The sequence below is a fragment of the Plecotus auritus genome (assembly GCF_963455305.1).
Source record: "Plecotus auritus genome assembly, chromosome: 9".
Lineage (NCBI taxonomy): Eukaryota > Metazoa > Chordata > Mammalia > Chiroptera > Vespertilionidae > Plecotus > Plecotus auritus.
The window spans coordinates 36,524,413-36,545,967 of NC_137783.1; the positions used below are offsets into that span (position 1 = coordinate 36,524,413).

The window sequence follows — 21,555 nt, forward strand, 5'->3', positions numbered from 1 at the left end:
CACTTAAATGTGAATGGCAGTACCAGTACATCATTTGCAGATATATCCAGAAAGCACATCAATCTGTTTTCTTAAATCCATCTTCTAAACTCCACAATGAGGTTGTGCTGAAAGTGAAATCACAATCTGAGTCTTGATGTAATAAATAACACATCTTTTCTAATGATTCAATTAAAACAAATCTTCAAAGTGGATATTATATATTTACTAGGGGCCCGGTGCATAAAAATTCATGCACTGGAGGGGGGGTCCCTCAGAGCGGCCTGCCCCCTCTCACATTCTGGGAGCCCTCAGGTGTGGGAGGTGATCAGGGGAAGGCAATGCTCCCATCACACCTCTGCTGTTGCCACTGCTGGCAGCACAAGCCTCGGCTGGCCCTGGTTACCTGAGCCTCAGGTGGCCCTGGGCAGCTAGGCAGACACCATCCGAGGCTTGCCTGCACCTTGGGCTGGCCCTGGGTGGCTGGGGGACTGAGCGAACTGGAGGACTCCAGAAGCAGGTGCACAGAGTGGCCAGACCTGCCTGGGGGCGGGCCCGGCTGTGCTGCATGCCTGCCACCCCAGCAGGGCTGAGGGGACTGGGCGCCGCCATCTTGTGGTTGTGGATGCCGCCACCTTTGAGGGTGTGACAATTAGCATATTCCCTCTTTATTGGCTGGGGGTGCTGCCATCTTTGTGAGGCATGACAGTCAATTAGCATAGTCCCTTTTTATTAGATAGGATTCCATCACCAGGATTAAGGGTTCCTATTCAACAAAAGAGTTTAATATGTAGTAGTGAAGTAGACATGTCTAATTGGCCTCTATTGTGAGTACACAGTCACTGCTTTCAGTGATTTTATAACCTAGCTGTGCAGACTGGGATCAGCAGGTGACATTAGAATTAATACTAGAGAAACCTTTGGAAGTTAGAAGACTCCATGTAGGTCCATTGGGAAAAGCCAGGTCTGCATTCTGGATGTAGCTAAGAAGACAGGTAAGAGGAGGAGGTAGGACTGTAAAAGGTGACTTAGTGGGAAAGAATGGAAAGTGGGTGAAGATGTTGAAATGAAAAGACTTGAGGAATGATGAATAGACAATCTCTACCTAAAAGGAGAAGGGTCACCTGGGGGCAATGGTAAAGGAGAGATCACAGGTTTGGAATGACAGATAAATATGATTTAACTTCACCATAAAGATAACAAGAGACAGTCAAGGATTTTGAGGAATGGAAGAAAATCATTAAATCTATATTTTAGCCCAATTAATTGATGGCAGATTTGAGTGTGGGAGGAAATGGAGACAAAAAGATCTGTAGGTCAATGGTTGTCAATTTCAGACTTAAGTTTTGGCTTTCATATTTGTCTGTCCCCACTTTCTCTTACTCTTCATTGCCACCACGCCCAACACCCACCTGTTAAGCAAACGTGTATAGCCAGAAATCAAAGATGTGAAGTTTTCCTTGGTAACATTAACCATTAACCTTTGGCAACTAAAGTAATACAGATTTGTAAATTATTTTCAATCAAGAAAAGGACTAACACAGTATGGGGACTGCTTATGAACACCCTTAAATCCTCCATGGCATTGACCCTTAATTAGTGATTTCAATGCCAATTACAGTTTTCAAATATAAATAGAGCCACTCTGCAGAACTTCTCCAAATCTAAGACTGGTTTGTTTATTTGGAATAAAATAACTTTCAATGGAAAAAAAAAAGTCAACTAATTTGAGAGAGCCTGGGGCAATAAATGTTCCCCCCCCCCCCGCCTCCCCCACTACACTACAGCAGAATCACTGCTTATACTCTGGGACACATCCATTCAGATAGCGCCTAAAGTCACCAGATATTTTAGAATAAGATATTACATGCAGATATTTTATAGATAGCTTGAACAGTGATGTAATTTCTGACCAATTTGAAAAGAATGTGACCAACTGCGCAACTCAAAACAACTGTGACATTCATGCAACAATGTGCCTCCTGTCAATAAAATCCTCAGATCTTTAGGAGGCTGCTCCCCACCACTCCCATCCAAGGGGGTATTACATCTTTGTTAGCAAACAGACCCTTTTGAGGTATGTGGTGGGGGTGGTGAGTGTGTGTGCACAGAGATCTTTTTTAAAAAAGGAGGAATTTTGTGTCTTTTGTATGGCAGGTGCTTGAAAAAACTTGACCCTTTTAGTTAGGAAGACCTTGGGTTTTTAAGATTTTACTATTTTTTTATTTTATTTAATGGCTACCCAGTTATTGGGAATCAATCAACATTTTCCATTCATAAAGCAGTTAGAGTATAGGGTGTTAGGGACTCAACCAGTAAGAAAACTCAAGGCTATTGTATCTGTACTCATCACTATCAAAGCCACTCACGTTCAAGGGGATGCCTCCACAGATTCCTCCCCATTGCTACAAGGCTGTCTTTGTTTGCTGGGATTTTGCTTGGAAGTAACCTCAATTCATCCCTGAAAATGAGGTCACTGCCCCCTAACACATATTAAGCATGGTTAGCATCTTGACACTGGGCCCTTTGCCAGAAAGGCCCCTGTTCTGTTGCTGCACATTTCAAACCGGCACGGTGTCTGTGCTCAGTGGCCCCTCTGAAACTGAAAGGCAAACAATACTCTCATCTTTATCTTTAAGTCGAGGGGAGTGGGAATTGGTTATACAAATAAATACAGTTGCTGGCAGGCTTTTGTTTTTACAAAGGCAGTGTTTTAAAGAGATCTGCTTTGCTATACCGATAAAACCCACCCTCATCAAGTCTGTCTACTGGATCTGGTTTACATCAAAAGGAAGATCCAGAATGCAGGCTCCTTGCAATGTCTTTTTTCACCCAGATTTCAGACCCCTGAACATTCTTTTGGAGACTGATTAGAAATAAAAATAAATACAGAGAAGTTTCCCATAGGAAAACTAAAAAGTGCATGTTGAGTGTTGGTATTGGATGGGTGGGTATTTCCAATATTCCTCAACGTAAAGTTGATTCTGTTCATCTACAAAACAGGATTGACTTGAGTTTGTCTGAGATCTTCTGAGAACATCAAGTAAAAATTTAAAGAGCCAGTTTTGCTGCCTCTCAAAGGACATAAAACCATATAGATCTGGGGAGAAGAGCTGTGTATGTCTTAACAATATCAGGTCCAGATTTGTCCTAGCATGAGGCAGAATTGCAAACCATTTGGACTTAAAAGTTTTGTTTCAAAAATTTTCCTCATGCTATAGAACTTGTGAGGTATCTCAGTGTGCTTTACAGATCATGTCCTAACACTATTTTGTGTTTGGCAGAATGCTATAAATGGTGTTAGGAATTGAAAAATTCAATAGATTTCAGATAGAATTAGATAGACTAAATGACAGGTGAGTTCCCTCCTTCCCTGAGAAGCTCCATAGCACTGTTCAATGTGAATGGTAATGGTAAATAGTGTCTTTCCCAAGTGAGCAAAAATGAGAAAGCATTCCTAAAAAGTTCTATTGTAGCCAGGCTACTTAACACAAGATGTAGAAAGAGGTGTAGCTCTTTATCCAAAAACTAGAGGCCCGGTGCACGAAATTTGTGCATGGGGTGTGGTGGGGAGGGGTGTCCCTCAGCCCAGCCTGCACCCTCTCCAATCTGGGACCCCTCGAGGGATGTATGACTGCCCTCTCACAATCCAGTACTGCTGGCTCCCAACTGCTCGCCTGCCTGCCTTCCTGATTGCCCCTAACTGCTTCTGCCTACCAGCCTGACCACCCTCTAACCCAGGGGTCCTCAAACTTTTTAAACAGGGGGCCAGTTCACTGTCCCTCAGACCGTTGGAGGGCCAGACTATAGTTTAAAAAAAACCCCACTATGAACAAATTCCTATGTGCACTGCGGGCCCGGGACGAGTCGGCTGCTAAGCAGGACAGGCAGCGGCACCCGGCGGGCCAGATAAATGTCCTCGGCAGGCCGCATGTGGCCTGCGGGCCGTAGTTTGAGGACCCCTGCTTTAACCACTCCCCCTGCCAGCCTGATTGATCCCTAACTGCTCCCCTGCCAGCCTGATTGCCCCTAACTGCCCTCCCCTGTTGGCCTGGTCACCCCTAACTGCCCTCCCCTGCTGGCCTGGTCACCCCTAACTGCCCTCCCCTGCTGGCATGGTCCCCCCAACTGCCCTCCCCTACAGGCCTGGTCCCCCCCAATTGCTCTCCCCTGCAGGTCTGGGTCCCCCCCCCCCCCAACTGCCCTTCCCTGCAGGCCTGGTCGTCCCCAACTTTTCTCCTCTGACAGCCTGGTCACCCCTAACTGTCCTCCCCTGCAGGCTTGATCACCCCAACTGCCCTCCCTTGAAGGCCTGGTCCTTCCCAACTGCCCTCCCCTGCTGGCCATCTTGTGGCGGCCATCTTGTGTCCACATGGGGGCAGCCATCTTTGACCACATGGGGGCAGCCATCTTGTGTGTTGGAGTGATGGTCAATTCGCATATTACTCTTTTATTAGATAGGATAGTTTTGAAACTTAAATAAAAAAAATGAACTTTTACTTCATTCTGTTCAAGGAATTTTAGGACACGGTTAAGTTGTCTTGCATAACAGTGAATTTATACAACAGGGACACATTAAGCTTACATTTTGTAAAACATTGATCTTTGATTATTCTGAAAGGTAAAAATCCAAAATAAATAAGCCTGGAAAACCAGCCACAGATGAAGAAATTACTTCTGAGAAGTATGTTTTGCAGGTGTATTCATGACCAGGCCTGTTTGAAACCTCCGCTGTGTTTGGGCAAGTTTCTGGTTACCTCTTGGGACAAAGAAGCACAAGGGAAATGCTGTACATTGCTTTGGCAAAAACAAGTCTATTTGTAGTAGTGAAAGTACTCAGCAATTCAGAACATATAACGTCCCTGGAGAATTTTCTATTTTTTTCTATCTTAATCTACAAAAATGGAATATTAATATGAGGAAGAGTTAGTCCTTTTAATTACCTTTGTTTTAGGAAATTATTTTCCCTGTTGAGGTAAAACAAGAATGCAATTGGAGACTGCATTAAATAGATAGCAGTTGATGTTGGTTTATGACAGGTAAATTTTGTGGATGACAGGCTCTGCTAAACATATGACTGGTACCTTTTCTATTTGTCAGGCAGAAGGCAAGTACAAAACAAAAATGTAGAGCTACTGGGGTCTTATCCTTTCTCGTTATCCATTATTCCTTTCTCTTTTCTTTCTATGCTTCTGTCTCAATTATTTCCCATATGAACATGTCTTTTAAGAAATTCTCTGTTGTTCTCCTGTGACCAAGGCTGCCTATGAAATATTTAATGCATAATCCGTCCCCCATTGTTTATCCAAGGAAGTGGGTGTCTTAAACAACCAGGCTCCCCAACCCTTGGAAGAATCAGTTGACATGTGCCTCACCATGCCTTCACTTACTATTGCATTATACCATGAGGGACCTGAGGGACATGTCTAGATCCTCAACTCACCTCAACAGGTCAAAAGATTATACTGACTAAATAATCTGAGGGTTCATAGCCCTGAACTAGTAAGCTGTAAGCAAAGACTCAATATGGTAATAGTTATGTCTTAGTCTTAATATATAGTTTTGTACACACAACAAAAATAAATTTTTATTTTTTTATACACATCTTATTTTTTGAGATGTATAGAGATCACCAAATCACATCTATTTGTATAAACAGGAAACTGAAGCACAGAGAGGTATGATTTGCTTAACCAGTTAGGAAATGGCTAAAAACAGAACGTGGATTCCGGGATTTATTGTTTGTCCCAGTACCTCAGGGTACAAGAACAAGAATGAATTATTCCAGTAAACAGAGGGCACATATATTAGTGTTTGAATACCTTTGGATAAATACCCAGAAATGAAATTACTGGGTCATATGGTAGTTATATTTTTAAGTTTTTGAGGAACCTCTATACTATTTTCCACAGTGGCTATACCAATATATAAATCTACCAATAGCGCATGAGGGTTCCCCTTTCTTCCACATCCTGGACAACACTTATTGATTTACTGATGATAACCATTCTGACAGGTGTGAGATGGTTTTAATTTGCATTTCTCTGATGATTAGTGATGTTGAGCATCTTTACATATATCTATTGGCTATCCTATTTGAAGAAATGTCTATTCAGGTCCTCAACACCAATTAGAAAAGATATATGCATCCCTATGTTCACTGCAGCCTTATTTACAATAGCCAAGATATGAAAGCAATGTAAGTGCCTGTCAATAGACAAATGGATAAAGAAGATGTGGTACCTATACACAATGGAATATTACTGAGCCATAAAAAAATAAAATTTTCGCCATTTACAATAACATCAATGGACCTAGAGGGTATTATGTTAAATGAAATAAGTCAAACAGAGAAAAGACAAATACCATTGGATTTAGTATTTGTGAAAGCTAAAAAATAAAACAGAAATAAACTCATAGAGGGAATAAATTGATGGTTGCCAGATGGGAGAGGGGTTGGGGAATGGGTAAAAAGGGTGAAGGAATTAAGAAGTACAAATTGCCAGTTATAAAATCAGTCATGGGGATATAAAGTACAACATAGGGAATTTAGTCATTTATATTGTAACTAGAGGCCCAGTGCACGAATTTTGTGCACGGGTAGGGTCCCAAGGCCTGGCCAGCGATCAGGGTCAATCAGGACCTTCCAGCTGCCAATCAGGGCCTTCCTTCCGGCTGTCCGCCAGGGCCTTCCTTCATTCTTCACCGCCCCCTGGTGGTCAGCGGATGTCATAGCAAGCGATTGAACTCCTGGTCAAACTCCCAAGGGGACACTTTGCATATTAGTCTTTTATATATATATAGATAACTATGTATGGTGTCATTTGGGTACTAGACTTTTCAGGGAAATCACTTCATAAGGTATATAAATGTCTAATTACTATGTTGTACAAGTGAAACTAATATAATATTATGTCAGCTATTATTGAAAAAAAAAATGAAAGAATGAATTAGTGCAGAATTTTATGGTTTGAACTAGTAAAAGTACCTAGCCAAAGATTTCCCTGCCTGACTCCTAGGTTGAATGGGACTTCCAAGGTCACCTGGTCCGACCTCTCTTTCCCCCCAAATACTATCCATGTAGTAACTCTTCCTGACAGTTATCTCTTGTACCCTGGGGAAACGTCTAAACATCGTGACCAACACCTCACAGATGAAGAGAGCTAAAAACCACAGACAGCTTTGTCTCTTAGACAGCAAATGAAGCGCCCAATGCAATACTATTATTTAGTTAAATTTGGAGAGTCTGTGGGCCCCTTTGTCTATACAACAAATAACAAGTTTTGCATAGCTTGGATAAACAACAACAACCAACTGCGGAGTCCCTTAACAAATGCACTTTGTAATACTAAGATATTGCTACATATCACTTAGGAAAGGCATAGCAGTTACTTCTGGCATTACACATGGTAGATTATATAAAACATGTCAACTGTTTGGGATTTTTTCATTTATTTGGTATGTTATGAATCAGAAAAAGGATGTCAGGGCTTCATGCCTAAGGATCCTTATTATGTAGGAGGTACTGGCATGCGTCCTAAAATATTTAATCCAGGGAACTGTTCACATTTTAAATATAGCAACTGAAAACAGTGATAAGCTAAAATTGATCTAGATATCAGGAGAAAAGAGAAAGAATTTACTTAAGTAGACAAACATTTTCCCAACAGTTGTTTATTTTCTTTTTGATACCAGGAAATAAATAGCTTGGTTTTTAGGAGGACAGACAATACTATGAACATAACTATTTTCTTCTAACACATAAATGTACTTTATATGGTGGGAATCAGCCAGGAAATCACAATACTCTGGACTGAGCTTCCTGGTCAGATAATTAGAAGTCTGGGCTTGAAAGCCCAGAGAAATTGAAGGGTGAGGCCCACGGCACCAGAGAGAAAGGAGGTGTTAGTGAGTGAGAGGAAGGCTTCTTGAATGTATCATCCCACAAGGATGTGTGCCAGCTGGTGCAGCTGGAGCCTTGCTGGTAGGTGAAACCATAGGCCTTTTTAGGGGCTCGTGGTGACGATGTTTCCATACTGATTCATTTTAAAACCCATATACCAAGATGCTACTGCTCTTTCCATTTAAATTGCTCATTTCTACCTGTGTCTACGATCAACCGGGAGATCTTAGTCGCTCTTAGTGAAAACATAGTTGAAGAAGTTCATATTTGAAGGAATAAAGAATATATTTAAAACTAGACTAGTTCACTAGTGGAACTCAGAGGTAGATAGACAGGGAAACAGATTGATAGGCTGATTTGTGAATCTTAAATAATCTTCAGGCCACATTTGTATGTTTCCTGGACAAGATTTATAAATAGAAGACTTAACAACTTTACATTGAGTGCAATAAAATGGAAGACAGAGAAAAAGCATGTAGTGCCCAGATGTGCAGAAGATATTTTTCAAAGTACAATGAAAACATGTAGTAAAGATAATGAAGAAGGATGTGTTTATTACATAAAGTGAAACACAGAAGAATAGACTTAACCCCATTGTTCAGGTACTCAGAGCTAACACAGGGAGTAAAGACTCATATCTAAGGAGCTGCCTTTTCTGTATAAAAATGAAGGTGCTAAATCGGGGTTAGCATATCCATACATATTTTTTAAGTGTTTGAAGATAGAAAGTGATCTATCAGCAAGTCAGTATAGTTTGATGATTTCAGAGTTCGGAATCTGGAGCCATAATGCCTCAGTTCAAAACCTGGCTCTGCAATTTACAAACCATGTGACCTTGGACAAGGTACATAAACAGGTTGTACCATAGTCTCCCAATTTGTAAAATGAGAATAGCTGTAAAATTTAACTTACAGGGTTTTGATAAGATTAAGGGAGCTACTATACGGAAAGCAGTTAGAAATGGCCTGCTACACAGCTGGCCCTCAACTAATAGTATACCTTATTATCAGTTAACATTTCTTAAATTATTATTTTTAGCTTGCGTGGCTATGGCTATGGCTATGGTCATGAGAGTCCAGTGAGTATAACTGGTCACACAGAAACTGTACTCAGGAGTTTGACCTTATTTAACCAATGCTTTCAGTAACTAGGTAAACAAGGCCAGGGAATGTTTGCATTGCAATCTGTCTAGAATAGTGGTTCTCAAACTTGCCTCAGGATCCCTTTACACTCTTAAAGTATTATTGAGGTTCCCTAAAGAGCTTTTGATTAAGAGGGTTATAACTATTGTTATCTCCTATGTTAGAAGATAAAACTGAGAATTAAACAAATATTTATTTTAACATTCCAAAAACAGTTATTACACAGTAACATAACATATGTATCTTATGAAAAATAACTATCTTTCAAAACATGTACTGTTTTGTAGTTTTGCAAATCTCAATGTCCGAAAATAGAAGACAGATTCTCCTATCAACTTCTACATTCAACTTGTGACCATCTGTTGTTTAGCTTGGAGTATGTGAAGGAAATATGGCCTCCTATAGATAATGTAGTTAGAAAAGGGGGGACCTCACAAGAAGTGGAGTGCTCTGGAAGGGCCTCAGGGATGCTCAGGGGTTCTTGCCCACACTTCGAGTGGCTGGTCTACAACAAAGTTGTCAACAAAGACTTACCTCATGGCACAGAGGCCTACGACCGCCTAACAGAATAACTTAGGCAAGAGCCACAATTGAACAGGCAGGCCAGGTCTACTAGTCAATAAAAGCAGCGCTGCTATTTTTGCAAAGTACAGACCAGGATCTCGTGAATCACTGCCTGCTTATTGCCTGCTCATCCCCTTGTCTCAGTCTCTCCCTGATAGGATGGAGCCTTCCAAGTGACCATGTCCACACACTCCAAATACTTTGATGCTACTACAGTTTTCCAGTGAATAACACTGTCCTCAGAATGTCAATTTAACGTTCGTGGAAGTGACATGTGAGAAATGAACAACGCATCCCATTGCAATCGGTGACGCCATGTCAAAAAGATAGCATACAAATTCTTTACAGACAACTTGTCATTGTTGTGTAAGCACAACTATAGATACAGATCCTGTGTTCTGGGAAACATCTAGACTGGAAAACAATCTAATTTTGATTACTAAAGAATGTTAATTAATGCATTTTTTTCTGTTTAAAATATTTAAAAATATTTATGTACTTTAAACCATTGTCTCTTATAAGACTAAATGGTGGCCAGAAGGATAAACATTAAATTAAATCAAAGCTATTCAATTTGGGGGGCTCCTTTTCAGCTATGTAAGTAATACCAAGTTGCAACTAAATTTACTTGCAACTGAATTCAAATACTCTTTTGATGAGATGCTTAAAATTACAAGAGGCTGCACTCTTTAAAGATGAGGATTTGTTTAAAGTTCTAACAAATTATTTATTGAGTGCTTAATATGTGCCAGGCGCAGGGGATCAAAAGATGACAAAGACACCGTCTGTGTTTAGAAAGCTACAGAATTCAAAGTAAAATTTTGCTTATTGACACACGTGTTTTCAAACTATAAACAAAGTAATCATTAAATTATAGAAATATGTAAATCAGTACTATATCAAAATGATGCTGAGTCAGAACACAATATAATCAAGAATTCAAGACTAAATAAAACTGAAGCAAAGCAATTTTAAATATTTACTTTTCATACTTTTTGAATTGGCCACATCACTCATCACTTGACAAAAAAAAAAAAAAATAGCATTTACTTCCCAAAATTATTCTCTACTAATGAGCATCTCTCATGAATGTCCACATAGATCTTTATGCCATATGATATTCAAAAGTGGCTCCTAAAATAATTAAATTCTTTCTAGGTTTTAAACTTAATAAATGATAAATTATCAACTATAGCTATCTACCCTAAAATACGTTATATATTCTAATAAGTTTACCAGTGCTCTAATTAGAAGACAGTGTAATTTTTACTAGATTTTATAATAAGTCTTAGGACAACAGTAGAAAATAACAAATATCTGCATTAGGATTAAGAGTTGGCAAAGATATTTTACTTTGTGACTGACTATTCCGAAAGACATGACACTTAAGATTTTAATTCTCTTTTGTCTTATAAATATTGCTTAAACTTGATTATTACCCATTTTATAAGAAGAGGTGGTATATTTATAGTTTCACATAGAAGAAAAGAGTTAGCTGATAAAGCAAATATCATACTACAGAATTTAAAATTTCCATTTCAAAACAAGAAACTACAGATAGTTTCAGCAGCAAAAAAGACAGGTTTAGTGATTCCTTGAGTTTGACTTATAAATTTTCTACTTGGCCCCAACATCCTTAAGTAAAATTTATCAACAATAAAATTATGGATTTTACTAATAATTAAATATGCATTTTAATTGAGTATTGAAAACCAGAACAACAAAATAGAACACATCTGAGTTGGAAGATAGAAAACGAAATAATAGCAAGAATTTCTATATGAATACCTTTACAAATAAAAATAATTCCCAGCTATTGAAAGATCTTTAGCTGCCTCTAAAATGCACTTAAAATTGTATTAATTCGAGCTTTGCTCAATATTAGAGTCTAGCTTTCTTAAAATGAGCATTATCTAAGAATTCAAGTTTAAGAGTTAAATTTTCATCAATCACTTATGGCAGAACTAGTTCTTCCATAAATACTTGATTATTAACCACCCAGGAGAATCTCTAAAATTGGTAAAGATACACATGCATCTACTTTTCTAGAAGGTTTGTGCTAGAAATGCTCACAATAACAAGTTGTAAAATCACTGAAAGTTTCTTCCAAAACAGACTAAGCTAACCTATAGAAAAATCTCTAAACAATACCATAGAAACCACAAGCCAAATAGAAGCAGTAGGAGGCATTAATGAGCATGTGTGAAAATGTAATTATCTACTATACCCTCTTTGCAGGGATTTTATCCATAGTCCAGCTCATGCAGAGAGACTGTTCAGTTTCCCATTGAAGTCAGAGATGAAAACAGGAGACAGATAATTCTTATTCATTGTCCAGCTAAGCCCAGTGCAACAACAATATATGCTACTCTGTTGTGACTGGACTTCTGTGTGATGTGTCGGGTCACTGCCCTTCCAGAGTCACTGCTTAGGGCAGGATAATTTAAAATTCAGTCTGTCATTTTATTATAATTTCTTTTTTTAGACAGCATGCCCACCAAAACAGAAAACGCTGCACATATGGGCTGAGATCAAATGCTTTCACCATTTAGTTGATCTATTCTGACATCAGGCAGAAACAACATGGTCTGCTTTTATTGGAGCTTTCCTTTCAGATCTCAGATTTTCTTTTTTAATTAACTCATTAATTCCTAAAAAGCCAAAGCTTGTCAGGTACATTCTGCAAGGTTTGTTATATGTGCACTTCACTCAAAACTTTCTAGCTATTAGTATTTCTCAAAGCCAGCCTCACTAGGTAATCAGCAAATGTCATTATGATTATATGCAAAGTTTCCAGTTCCACAACTAATGGAACAGAATGTACACCCACAATTCAACCTTCACCACAGCGCAGAGTTCTCGATGGGTGAGTCGATTATTTTTAGAGTGACATGATTTTTAGGACTCATCTACCAATATACTTATATTACTAGTAAATCATAATGAATGTCTGGGATTCATGGACAATAGTTTTATCTCATTTGTGAATCTCAAAGTTTAACCTGCAAAGGCTTTTTCCTGAGGCACCCATAATGTTTGCAAAATCTCATTCAGATTAAAATCTCATAAATGTCTACCCTACAATACAGCAACATTCTGGAAAAGCCATGAAAGAATATTCTTTGCTAAAAGACCTATCTCTAAGAATACAAAGATTAAAAATGAACCCATTTAAAATAAGGTAACACTAGGAAATGACAGTTCTTTTCTCAAAACCACTAGCATACCTGCCTATCTGATGTTAGAACTATCACCAATGTCCTCAATGTCTCCTCCTAGTCATTATGACCATTTTACTCAATTTTGCTAACAGAATGTTCATGTTTATGTTCAAGAGATTGAATATATTGTGTTAATAGCAAATAACATATAATACATGTATGTTCTCATAGTTAAATTGTACTAACTGAAGAGACAAAAACAAAAGATCACATGACATCTTGAACTATGTCATAACCTAAACAGTATTCTATGAATCCCTTAGAATCTAACTTCAAAATTTTATAATATAAAGCAAATATTACTCTTACTTCTCATGTAGTAACCCTTAAGGGAAAACTGGCTCACTGTGCTGATTCCTTACAATGATTAAATGAGATGACATATTTATACCTATGTGCAAATCTATTTAAAAAAAAATAAAAGTATAATCTCCAACCTCTAATTACATCTTCCGTCTACCATTTATATGAGTTTCCAAAACAAATTTTAACTGTATGGTGTTTTCTCTCCAAACTCTAAAATTCCATATTCCCCCTTGCAATTAATGCATCAGAAAAAGCTGAGTTGTAAAGCCCACAGACTTCTCTTGAGAAAAGTGGGAAGACTTAAACCTTCTTACACTCCTGGGTCCACTTAGGCCTTCCTGCACCCCGAACCACTCACCATCTCTTTGTATTTCCTTAAGCATCCTCGTAAGACAGGCCTGAGCTGACACACTCCAAAGACATCAGAGGCAAAAACGTACCTACAATCCAGTTCTGGGCAAAACAGAAAGAAAGGACAGCCCACTGTCCCCCACACACTGAACGAGACGATCCATGGTGCAGACAGGCCAGCTTCCTTCCTATCAGCAGCCAACATTTTAAAAAAGGTTCGGCTAGCCAGGCCAAAGCAGCACTTCTGTAAGGAAAATGCAATTCGTTCCGAAACTGTAAATGCTTACTTGTTCTGGGAAGGTCTCTCCCTCTTCCACTGCCATTCTGTGTGGCCAAGTATGAAACCTGATAACTCAATTAGTTAACACTTTGGACAGAGCATCGAGTTTAAAAATATCTGCCTTGGGGAATGTAAAGGTTTCCCCGGCCTCCTAGTAAAGGGGTAGGAGCTGATCAGAATTTTCTTAACTCTTTAAAGGGGGGTGGAGCAGCCAAGAGTACAGAAGGTGCCTTACAAATAATGTGGCACCTCCCAGAATTCCCCAGGACTTACCATATTTGTGGCCTCCAGTCAAGCTCTGTGTATTCAGTCATGATAGGGGGAATACCGAAAATAGCAGGGCGATCAGCTGGAAGCGTACCCTGGCTGCTGGGAACCACTCATGAAACCAGCTTTTGTCATTCCGCTTATCAGCACTTTCCTCTGTACACAGGCTCCTCTGACATTCCTTCAGAAGACAAAGCCACCATTTTCTCCTGGCTCTCTGGACTTGTCAGGCCTGCCCTTCACTAGTGGGATTTTTAAACTCCATTTCTTTCACTTCTTTAGCTTTACCACTGAATACATGTGTGGGTACACACAGGGAAAGCATATTGTACTGCCAATGAGTTACCTTATAAAGCTAATTTTCTTCTATCCGAGGGCAAATACAACTGATGATCTTTTAAAAAATACAGCAGTATATACAAAACTCAGGTGTCAAACCAGAAAAAAATACCATGGAATGCTTCTGGTGTGTTGTTTGTTTATTTACCTAACTAATTGAATTCAGTTTTTCAGATTTGGGGGCACATAATCCTTAGGCATCTTTTTAATAGTCTTATACTTGAGTTCAAGAGTCAAAGTCCTGAAAAACCCACCATCATAAGAAATGACATTTGTTTTATTCAGAATGGTGCCAACCAATAGCTCCCTCAAACCTGCGAGGCTTCAAGGAAGGTGTCCCTGGTGGACTGAATTCAATCTGGGAAGGCCGGTACCTAAGTCTATTCATTCAACACACATTTACAGAGAGCCTACTATGTGCTACTCTTGTAGGTGCTGGGGTGGGGCGGGCAGAGAAGGATGATGAACAAAAAGAGCGGAATCCCTGCCTTGATGAAGCGTATATACCAGCAGGGTGGGGCAGACAGACTATAAGCCATAAACATAATAAATAAGTCCTTGCATATGATCACCAGGGTAAGTGCTGTGGGGGAAATACAGCAGGACACATAAGTATATGTTTAAGAAAAAAAAAATAAAGAAAAAAGTATGTATGTGTTTAGGAAGTGGGTGGCAAAGCTTAATGTTAATAATAATAAAATAATGTCTACAGGATATGATTTTATATTACTATTATATTGAACCATATGAAATTGCCATTTTTATAGGTCAAGCCATGTGTATAACAGCAATTTCATATGGTTCAATCTAATAATACAATCATATATTAATACATTGTTAAATAGTTATTAAGTACTCTGCATACAAGGCACTATAAAAATTTCTTACATATTTCCCTTTAGTCCTCATAGCTATGCTGTGAAGTAATCTTTACCTCCACATTTGTGAGGCAGAAATTAAAATTCAGAAAGGTTAAATAACTTGCAAAGGTCACCAGCTAGCAAGCATCAGGATTTGAATCTAATTCTATGACTCTAAAGGGAAAGTCACACACTAGTGCAAATAAATGTTTCCTTAGCCCTCATTGTGTTTTAAAATATATTATGTTGTTAACACTTAAAAATTGAGAAATTTTATGCCCAAATCTAGAGGTCCTGTGTTTTTCATTTTTGTTAAAGAACACTGTATTCCCCACTGTCCTACCAGTAAAGTCTGTTTTACTCCTTGACATTAGGGACCCGGCTGTCCAGAAGCATTTGAATTTGGGCCTCTGTTCTCAGTGTTATGCTTCTGACCATAGTGCTAGTGACTCCCAAGGGAGTGTGACACTCCAGCAGGGCATGTGACACCCAAGAGGGGTTGTATGACACTCTGGCAGGGGACCTGCATGGCTCTGAAATACTTGGGGAGTTTGTTCACTATGGACTGTACATCATCTCTCTCTCCCACATTCAGTCATTTATGTATCACCACATGCAGGTGAGCACCTAGTATGTGCTGGAAACTAGGCTTTGGCGGGAAACCATCACCCTGGTCATCTGTGCCTGTTTCTGGACTGGCACATGAGATGGAGCCAGAGTCACCTCTGGAACATAGCAAGTCTGGTCCGCCTGCTGCAGGCTCAAGTTAGGTGGGGGACAGAGTCGGACAGGGGGAGGGTCCCGTCGGCTGATGCTCAGGAGGTGAGGCTGGCTTAAGAAATCCTCACCACCTCCAGGCCCAGGGCTGCCCAACTAAGAGCAAATTATTCTCCAATCAAACCCCTGCCACACCCCCAGGCCCGGCCTTTTCCTTTGGGGTTGCCGACTTCCTTCCAGTGACATTTGCCACATTTCTTTTCTGCTATGTCTGGTGCTAACCACACCTGGTTATATCAGGATGCAGGGAGCCTGGGAGTCCAGGCCTGTGGATCTGCCGCTCTGATCCCATAGGCAGTCCCTACTGTGCATAATGGAAATCAGAAAGCAAGACTTTGGCTCCAGGAAGGTCATCAAAGTCCCTATCCACCCAGACCTCCCCTAAGGAAGGCATGGCTTCCTCACATCTAATTTAGATCTCTCCCACCAATTTCTTAATCTCCTGTGTTCATATTCAAAACCATCGTTGAACTGTCCTCTTCCCCTCCAGTCCTCTCTTCCCTAGGGTAAATAATCCCAACTGTTTCAACCTTTCTGTGGGGCTCTTCGAAAAACAACAACAAACCCTGTATAATGACAGTAAATAAGAAGAGTAATAATTCCCATAATTGTGTCTTCCAACCCACCCCCTGGCCAGGGCATTTTGTTCCCCAAACTTTCGCTGCTCATCTCACAGATACTGCAGCTGCAAAAGGAGAAGCAGTGATGGGAGCTCAAGTTCCCACATGGTAAGCATGGGCTGCATGGGAGGCTGGTGTGGCCCGAACCCAGAGTGCACTGGGTCCACTAAAAACCAAACACTCCAGAGTAGGATAAGATGGTACCATCTTCTACCTCATTTCATGAGAACAAGGTGAGTCCCACCTCAAGGAAAACTAATATTTAAAAATACTTTTTTTTTTACACAAAAGATAAGCAGTACAATGAAACACAGGCTCAGAGATCATTTAATCAAAGCCCATCACTTTAACGATGAAGAGACAGAAGCCTGGAGTGGTTCCACGATGGCACACTGTGGATCTAGGAGGTTGCTATGTCCCGAATTCATGATGGTAGTCCTTTAACAAGCAAAAAGGCTTAGGCTGTTTACTCAGTGACTGAATTTACAAAACGAGCTTCTACCTGCGATTTCCAAGGTGCCACAGTGCTGCTCCACCAAGGAGGGCAATGCTCATGAAAATGATTGTAGAAGCATCGCCTCAGGTATTTATCATTTGAGGGCTCAGACTAAGGAAAAGAAATGTGCATCAGGCTGCGTACGGGAGAGCCAATGGCTCAAAGCAAAGCCTGGTAAAACTCTTCTTAAAAATACAGAGTGGCTTAGATGGCCTTTTCCATCAGTCCTAGTTGCCAACTAGGAGGAACCAAGGATCTTGTGTCTGCTCATGTCAAGCTCCCCTGAATCATGACCCATCTGGCTGGGACTGGCCGGTGAGGTCCTCTCTGCGAGCGGGGGATAAGGTCTGGGTGGTGTGCAGGGCTGGTGCCAGGGATGTGGGGGGATGTGGCATGCTGTGCCTCCCTCCCCACAGGCTAGGCTGCTGGCCTGTGTGTGAGATCCTCCACTCACTCCTCTGGCTCTGCCCGCAGCCTGTGAACGCTCTGTGCTGTCTAGAGGCTTCCAGTCACTGATGTCTAACCAAGGGCTCCACACAGTAGGGACCCCACAGATGTTTCAGGAAGGTGGGAGGAGGCACAGAGGAACCCAGGGAGGTGGTAGTATCTGCATGTTCAGTAGATTTCAGACATAATCCTCACTGTCAGAAACCACTTCATGCAAGAGAAAGAGGATTTTCGTGTTTGTGCTGAAATAGTTTTGAAATCCCACTTCTTCACATATCGTTTCCAGACCCAGCAACAAATGCCTGAGAGCTGCCCCCTCCCATCCTGTCCATTCTGAAAATGGGCCACCCTCATGCTAACGTTTGCACTGTGAGTCGGTTTGTCTTGAGATGTTGCTAATATCCAGAACAGGGGGGCTGCATACTGCGACCACAGGACAAAAGTGACCTGCTGCAGCCCGTGTACTAAAACTGGCTTTAACCTGTTTAAGTGATTGGGCTAAATTAAAGTGATAATAATAGTCTGTGACATGTGTCAATTTAGATTTCAGTGCTTACAAATGAAGTTCTATTGTATGCGGGATACTGTATGGCCAACGAAACCTAAAACACTGCCCTGGCTGGTTTGGGTCAGTGGTTGGAGCGACAGCTCGTGGACCAAAGGGTGGTGAGTTCCATTCCCAGCCACAGGCATGGGTGGATCCTGGCCCCTGGTCGGGGCACAAGCAGGAGGCAACCAGTCGAGGAGTCTCTCTCATGCTGATGTCTCTCTCCCTCCTTCCCACTCTCTAAAAATCAGTGAAAAAAATATCCTCAGGTGAGGATTTAAAAAAACACATACAAAAAAAAAATAATAAAACAAACAAAAAAACCCACCCTAAAATACTTACCATCAGCCCCCTTTCAGAGAAAGTTTGCTCACTTTTGATCTATTGCCAGGGGTTGGGAGCTTGTGTCCCTATGGTGCCTTTTTTTTTTTTTTTTTTTGAAAGGTGGTGGAGTATGCTGTGTGCCTAGCATGCTGTCTGATCCCTGAGATTGAAAAGTGACAGAAACCCCAGTAGGATGCATTCTCCCATTAGCTTTATACAACACAAAACACCATGTTCTTCTCATGCAATAATTTAAAGCATTAATATATGTTCTATCCTCTTCGTGTGTCACACACAAAATATTAGGGACCTAGATTCTGTATAATTCTCTGTTCAAAAGCATAACCATAAAATATTTTTTAAAAAGAAAAAATAATGACGGCATTACATCACTGACGTGACTCCTGAAAACTTGTAGTAACAAAGTGTGCTCTCTCTTTTCCTTGTTTTCCCCCTTCTTTCCCACTGAGGCCATGACACAGGCATTATTCACAGGAACACATGGAAAAAGCAGCTCATTGAACTTTTAAGAGGGCAAATGCACTAATCTACAAGGGAGCTTTCAAACAGCAATGTAATCTGGATTGGCTGTTCTCAATAGTTTCCATATCTCCATCAGGGCATAGTCTCCTCTTCTTTATCAGCAGAGAAACAAACAAGAATAAGGGCAAAAAAAAAAAAAAATTAGAGACCCAGTTTGGATAGGAGACCCTTGGCGCTGGAGGCAACCTGATTTTGGATGGCCCCTGTGGGGTCTGTGGGGTCAGGGGTTGAATGTGGTGAGGGTAAGGAGACAATGTGGTCAGGGAGGTGGTTCTCTCTCCCCTTTCTCTCCATTTCCAGGACTTAAAGCTTCCACCATCGAAATTCCAGTCACACCCTATGTAGGCAAGGACAGCAGCAGCTACCTCAGGGTTACGTTTAGTAAAACAACCGATCCTATCATGGAAATGACCAGCTCACTGAACCTCAGAGGCTTGGTTTATGTCCAACAGAAAGTAGTTACAAATTCCCCTGGAACTGGATGTCTGGAAGACTGTTTCCATCAGGGATGCTCCTCCTACCGAGTTCACAGCCTCAGACCCTCATCCGCACATACCACTTGATCCCCAAGTCCCACTGTCATAATACCCCTCAAAATCTATATTCCAGGAGAAATGGAACAGATCAGTGGTCGGCAAACCGTGGCTCGCGAGCCACATGCGGCTCTTTGGCCTCTTGAGTGTGGTTCTTCCACAAAATACTACGCGTGGGCGCGCACATACAGTGCGATTGAAACTTCGTGGCCCATGCGCAGAGGTCGGTTTTTGACTCTCAAAAGAAATTTCAGTCGTTGTACTGTTGATATTTGGCTCTGTTGACTAATGAGTTTGCCGACCACTGGAACAGATGGACTCAAATACACTCCCCTCCCTCCTGCCCCACTTCTGCAAATGGCTCTATATGCAAATGAGGCCGATAGAATAAAGATTCTGTGCAAAGCTACAAATGAGCATTTCGAACACTAACATACTCTATACAACACTTATGAATAAAAGCCCCAACACACACACAAATAAACCAGTTGCAGAAATATGACAACTCTTTAAAAATTACCAATTTAAGACATCAGAAAGGAAGAAACAAAAGGTTAGAAAGAGAAATGGGACTTAATTCTGCAAAATCAATCGCCCCACAGTTGCTAAATTGTGTTTTATCAGGCAGAAATCAGTTTACCCAATTTCTTTAAAAATCTTATGGCATAGAGTTAAAATGTGTGTGTGTACACACAAACGTATACAATGACCTAGGTTTCCAGAGATCTAATTGCTATGCTCTCATTCTGAGTCTCGCTTATGGATGACAGATTTTCACCCACAAGTAAAAGGAACTAAGAAACTTTTTCCAGGAACTGATTTAAAACACACACTCTATATGAAACATGTTAATGGTTAATTCTTTAAAGAAAACTGGTTGTCTTTTATGAACACAAAACACTATTCATCAAGAAAATTATTCTTCGGAAGAAATTATGCATGCTTTGGATACATTAGGGGAAAAAAGTAAATACTAGTTTAATATGAGGAACCAAAATGCATCTATCAACAAAAAGTTCAGGAAATAGGGAACAATTTAATAAATCAATATGACTAAGTTATAAAGAAGCAACTGTAGACTCAGTAACTCTGATGCCTATGGCAGACAGACTGCAATTTGACTGCTGTCATGTTGAGCTCCAGATTCTAACACAATTAACTTCCAATGTGTACAGTGTATAATGATGGAATTATTGAAGCCATCTCCTTTCTGAATCCCCCCACCCCAAGAAATTCAAAAAGGGGGCATATTACTAAATGTCTTCCCACATCATTCCTATCTGCAGTGTCCTTTTCTTCAACTCTGGAACTGAAACGATCGAGTGCAGCAAGTCACATGATGGTCTGCTGCTCTGCAGAAAGATCTGGCGTATGTCATGTGTTTTGTTCTAAGGGGTGAGAACACTTAATGACTCCGGCCCGCATTCCAACCATCCTTAATCTCTCTCAGGCCACAGAGGAGAAGTGGGGGGGGGGGGGGGGCGGGGGGTGGTTGGGAAGCAGTAGTCAGTTGTCAGAGATGAGAAAAAGAGCTCCTCTCATCAAAATGCCAGACTTGGTGGAGAAAGGCCACCTTGTGGTGGTGGTTGTTTCATTGCAAAGACTTGTGGACACATCCCTGCTTTCATATCTCCTAAACCAGATGGAGGTCTGTTGGCTACTGGCTCAAACACAGCATGCAGTCAAAACAGCATGTAGATGAACTAGGAAGAAAGGGAAGATCATTTGTTCTCACATGGGAACTGCTGAAGTGGCAGCTAGACAAGAATGCACCCCTTCCACCTCCTAGGGAAGGGGAGTGGAAAGCTAACAATTATTGAGGTCTTATTCTGGAGACCAGCAGGGGGCTGAGTACTCTGCATTTCAGAGTTGGAAAGAACAAGTCTCTTTATCCACATCAAGATGGCTCAAGGATGGTACCTGGCACAAGGCTGGGCACAGAACAAGCCCTCATTACGCATCTGTTGAATGTTGGAAGTATCTACTCCCTATTAATACATTTACTAATGGTCCAGAAAGGCAGAAGTGAGGATGCTCTGTTCCCACAAGGGGCCTG

At 40.8% G+C, this 21,555-nt stretch overlaps 1 protein-coding gene across 16 annotated transcripts in view; it reads right to left on the bottom strand.

The window, feature by feature from the left end:
• The window catches only part of ANK3 (ankyrin 3), a 488,871-nt gene that overhangs the window by 216,982 nt on the left and 250,334 nt on the right, over positions 1-21,555 (bottom strand). For 2 of the 16 annotated variants that reach the window (XM_080640920.1, XM_080640918.1), the window contains exon 1: positions 13,754-13,914. The exons of 13 other annotated variants lie outside the window; for them this stretch is intronic. In XM_080640920.1, coding sequence (XP_080497046.1) covers positions 13,754-13,789 — 36 coding nt within the window. In that variant the 5' untranslated portion in view covers positions 13,790-13,914. Of the gene's footprint in view, positions 1-13,473; positions 13,915-21,555 lie in introns of those variants that run through there. One more of the 16 variants, XM_080640915.1, reaches the window with a different exon arrangement.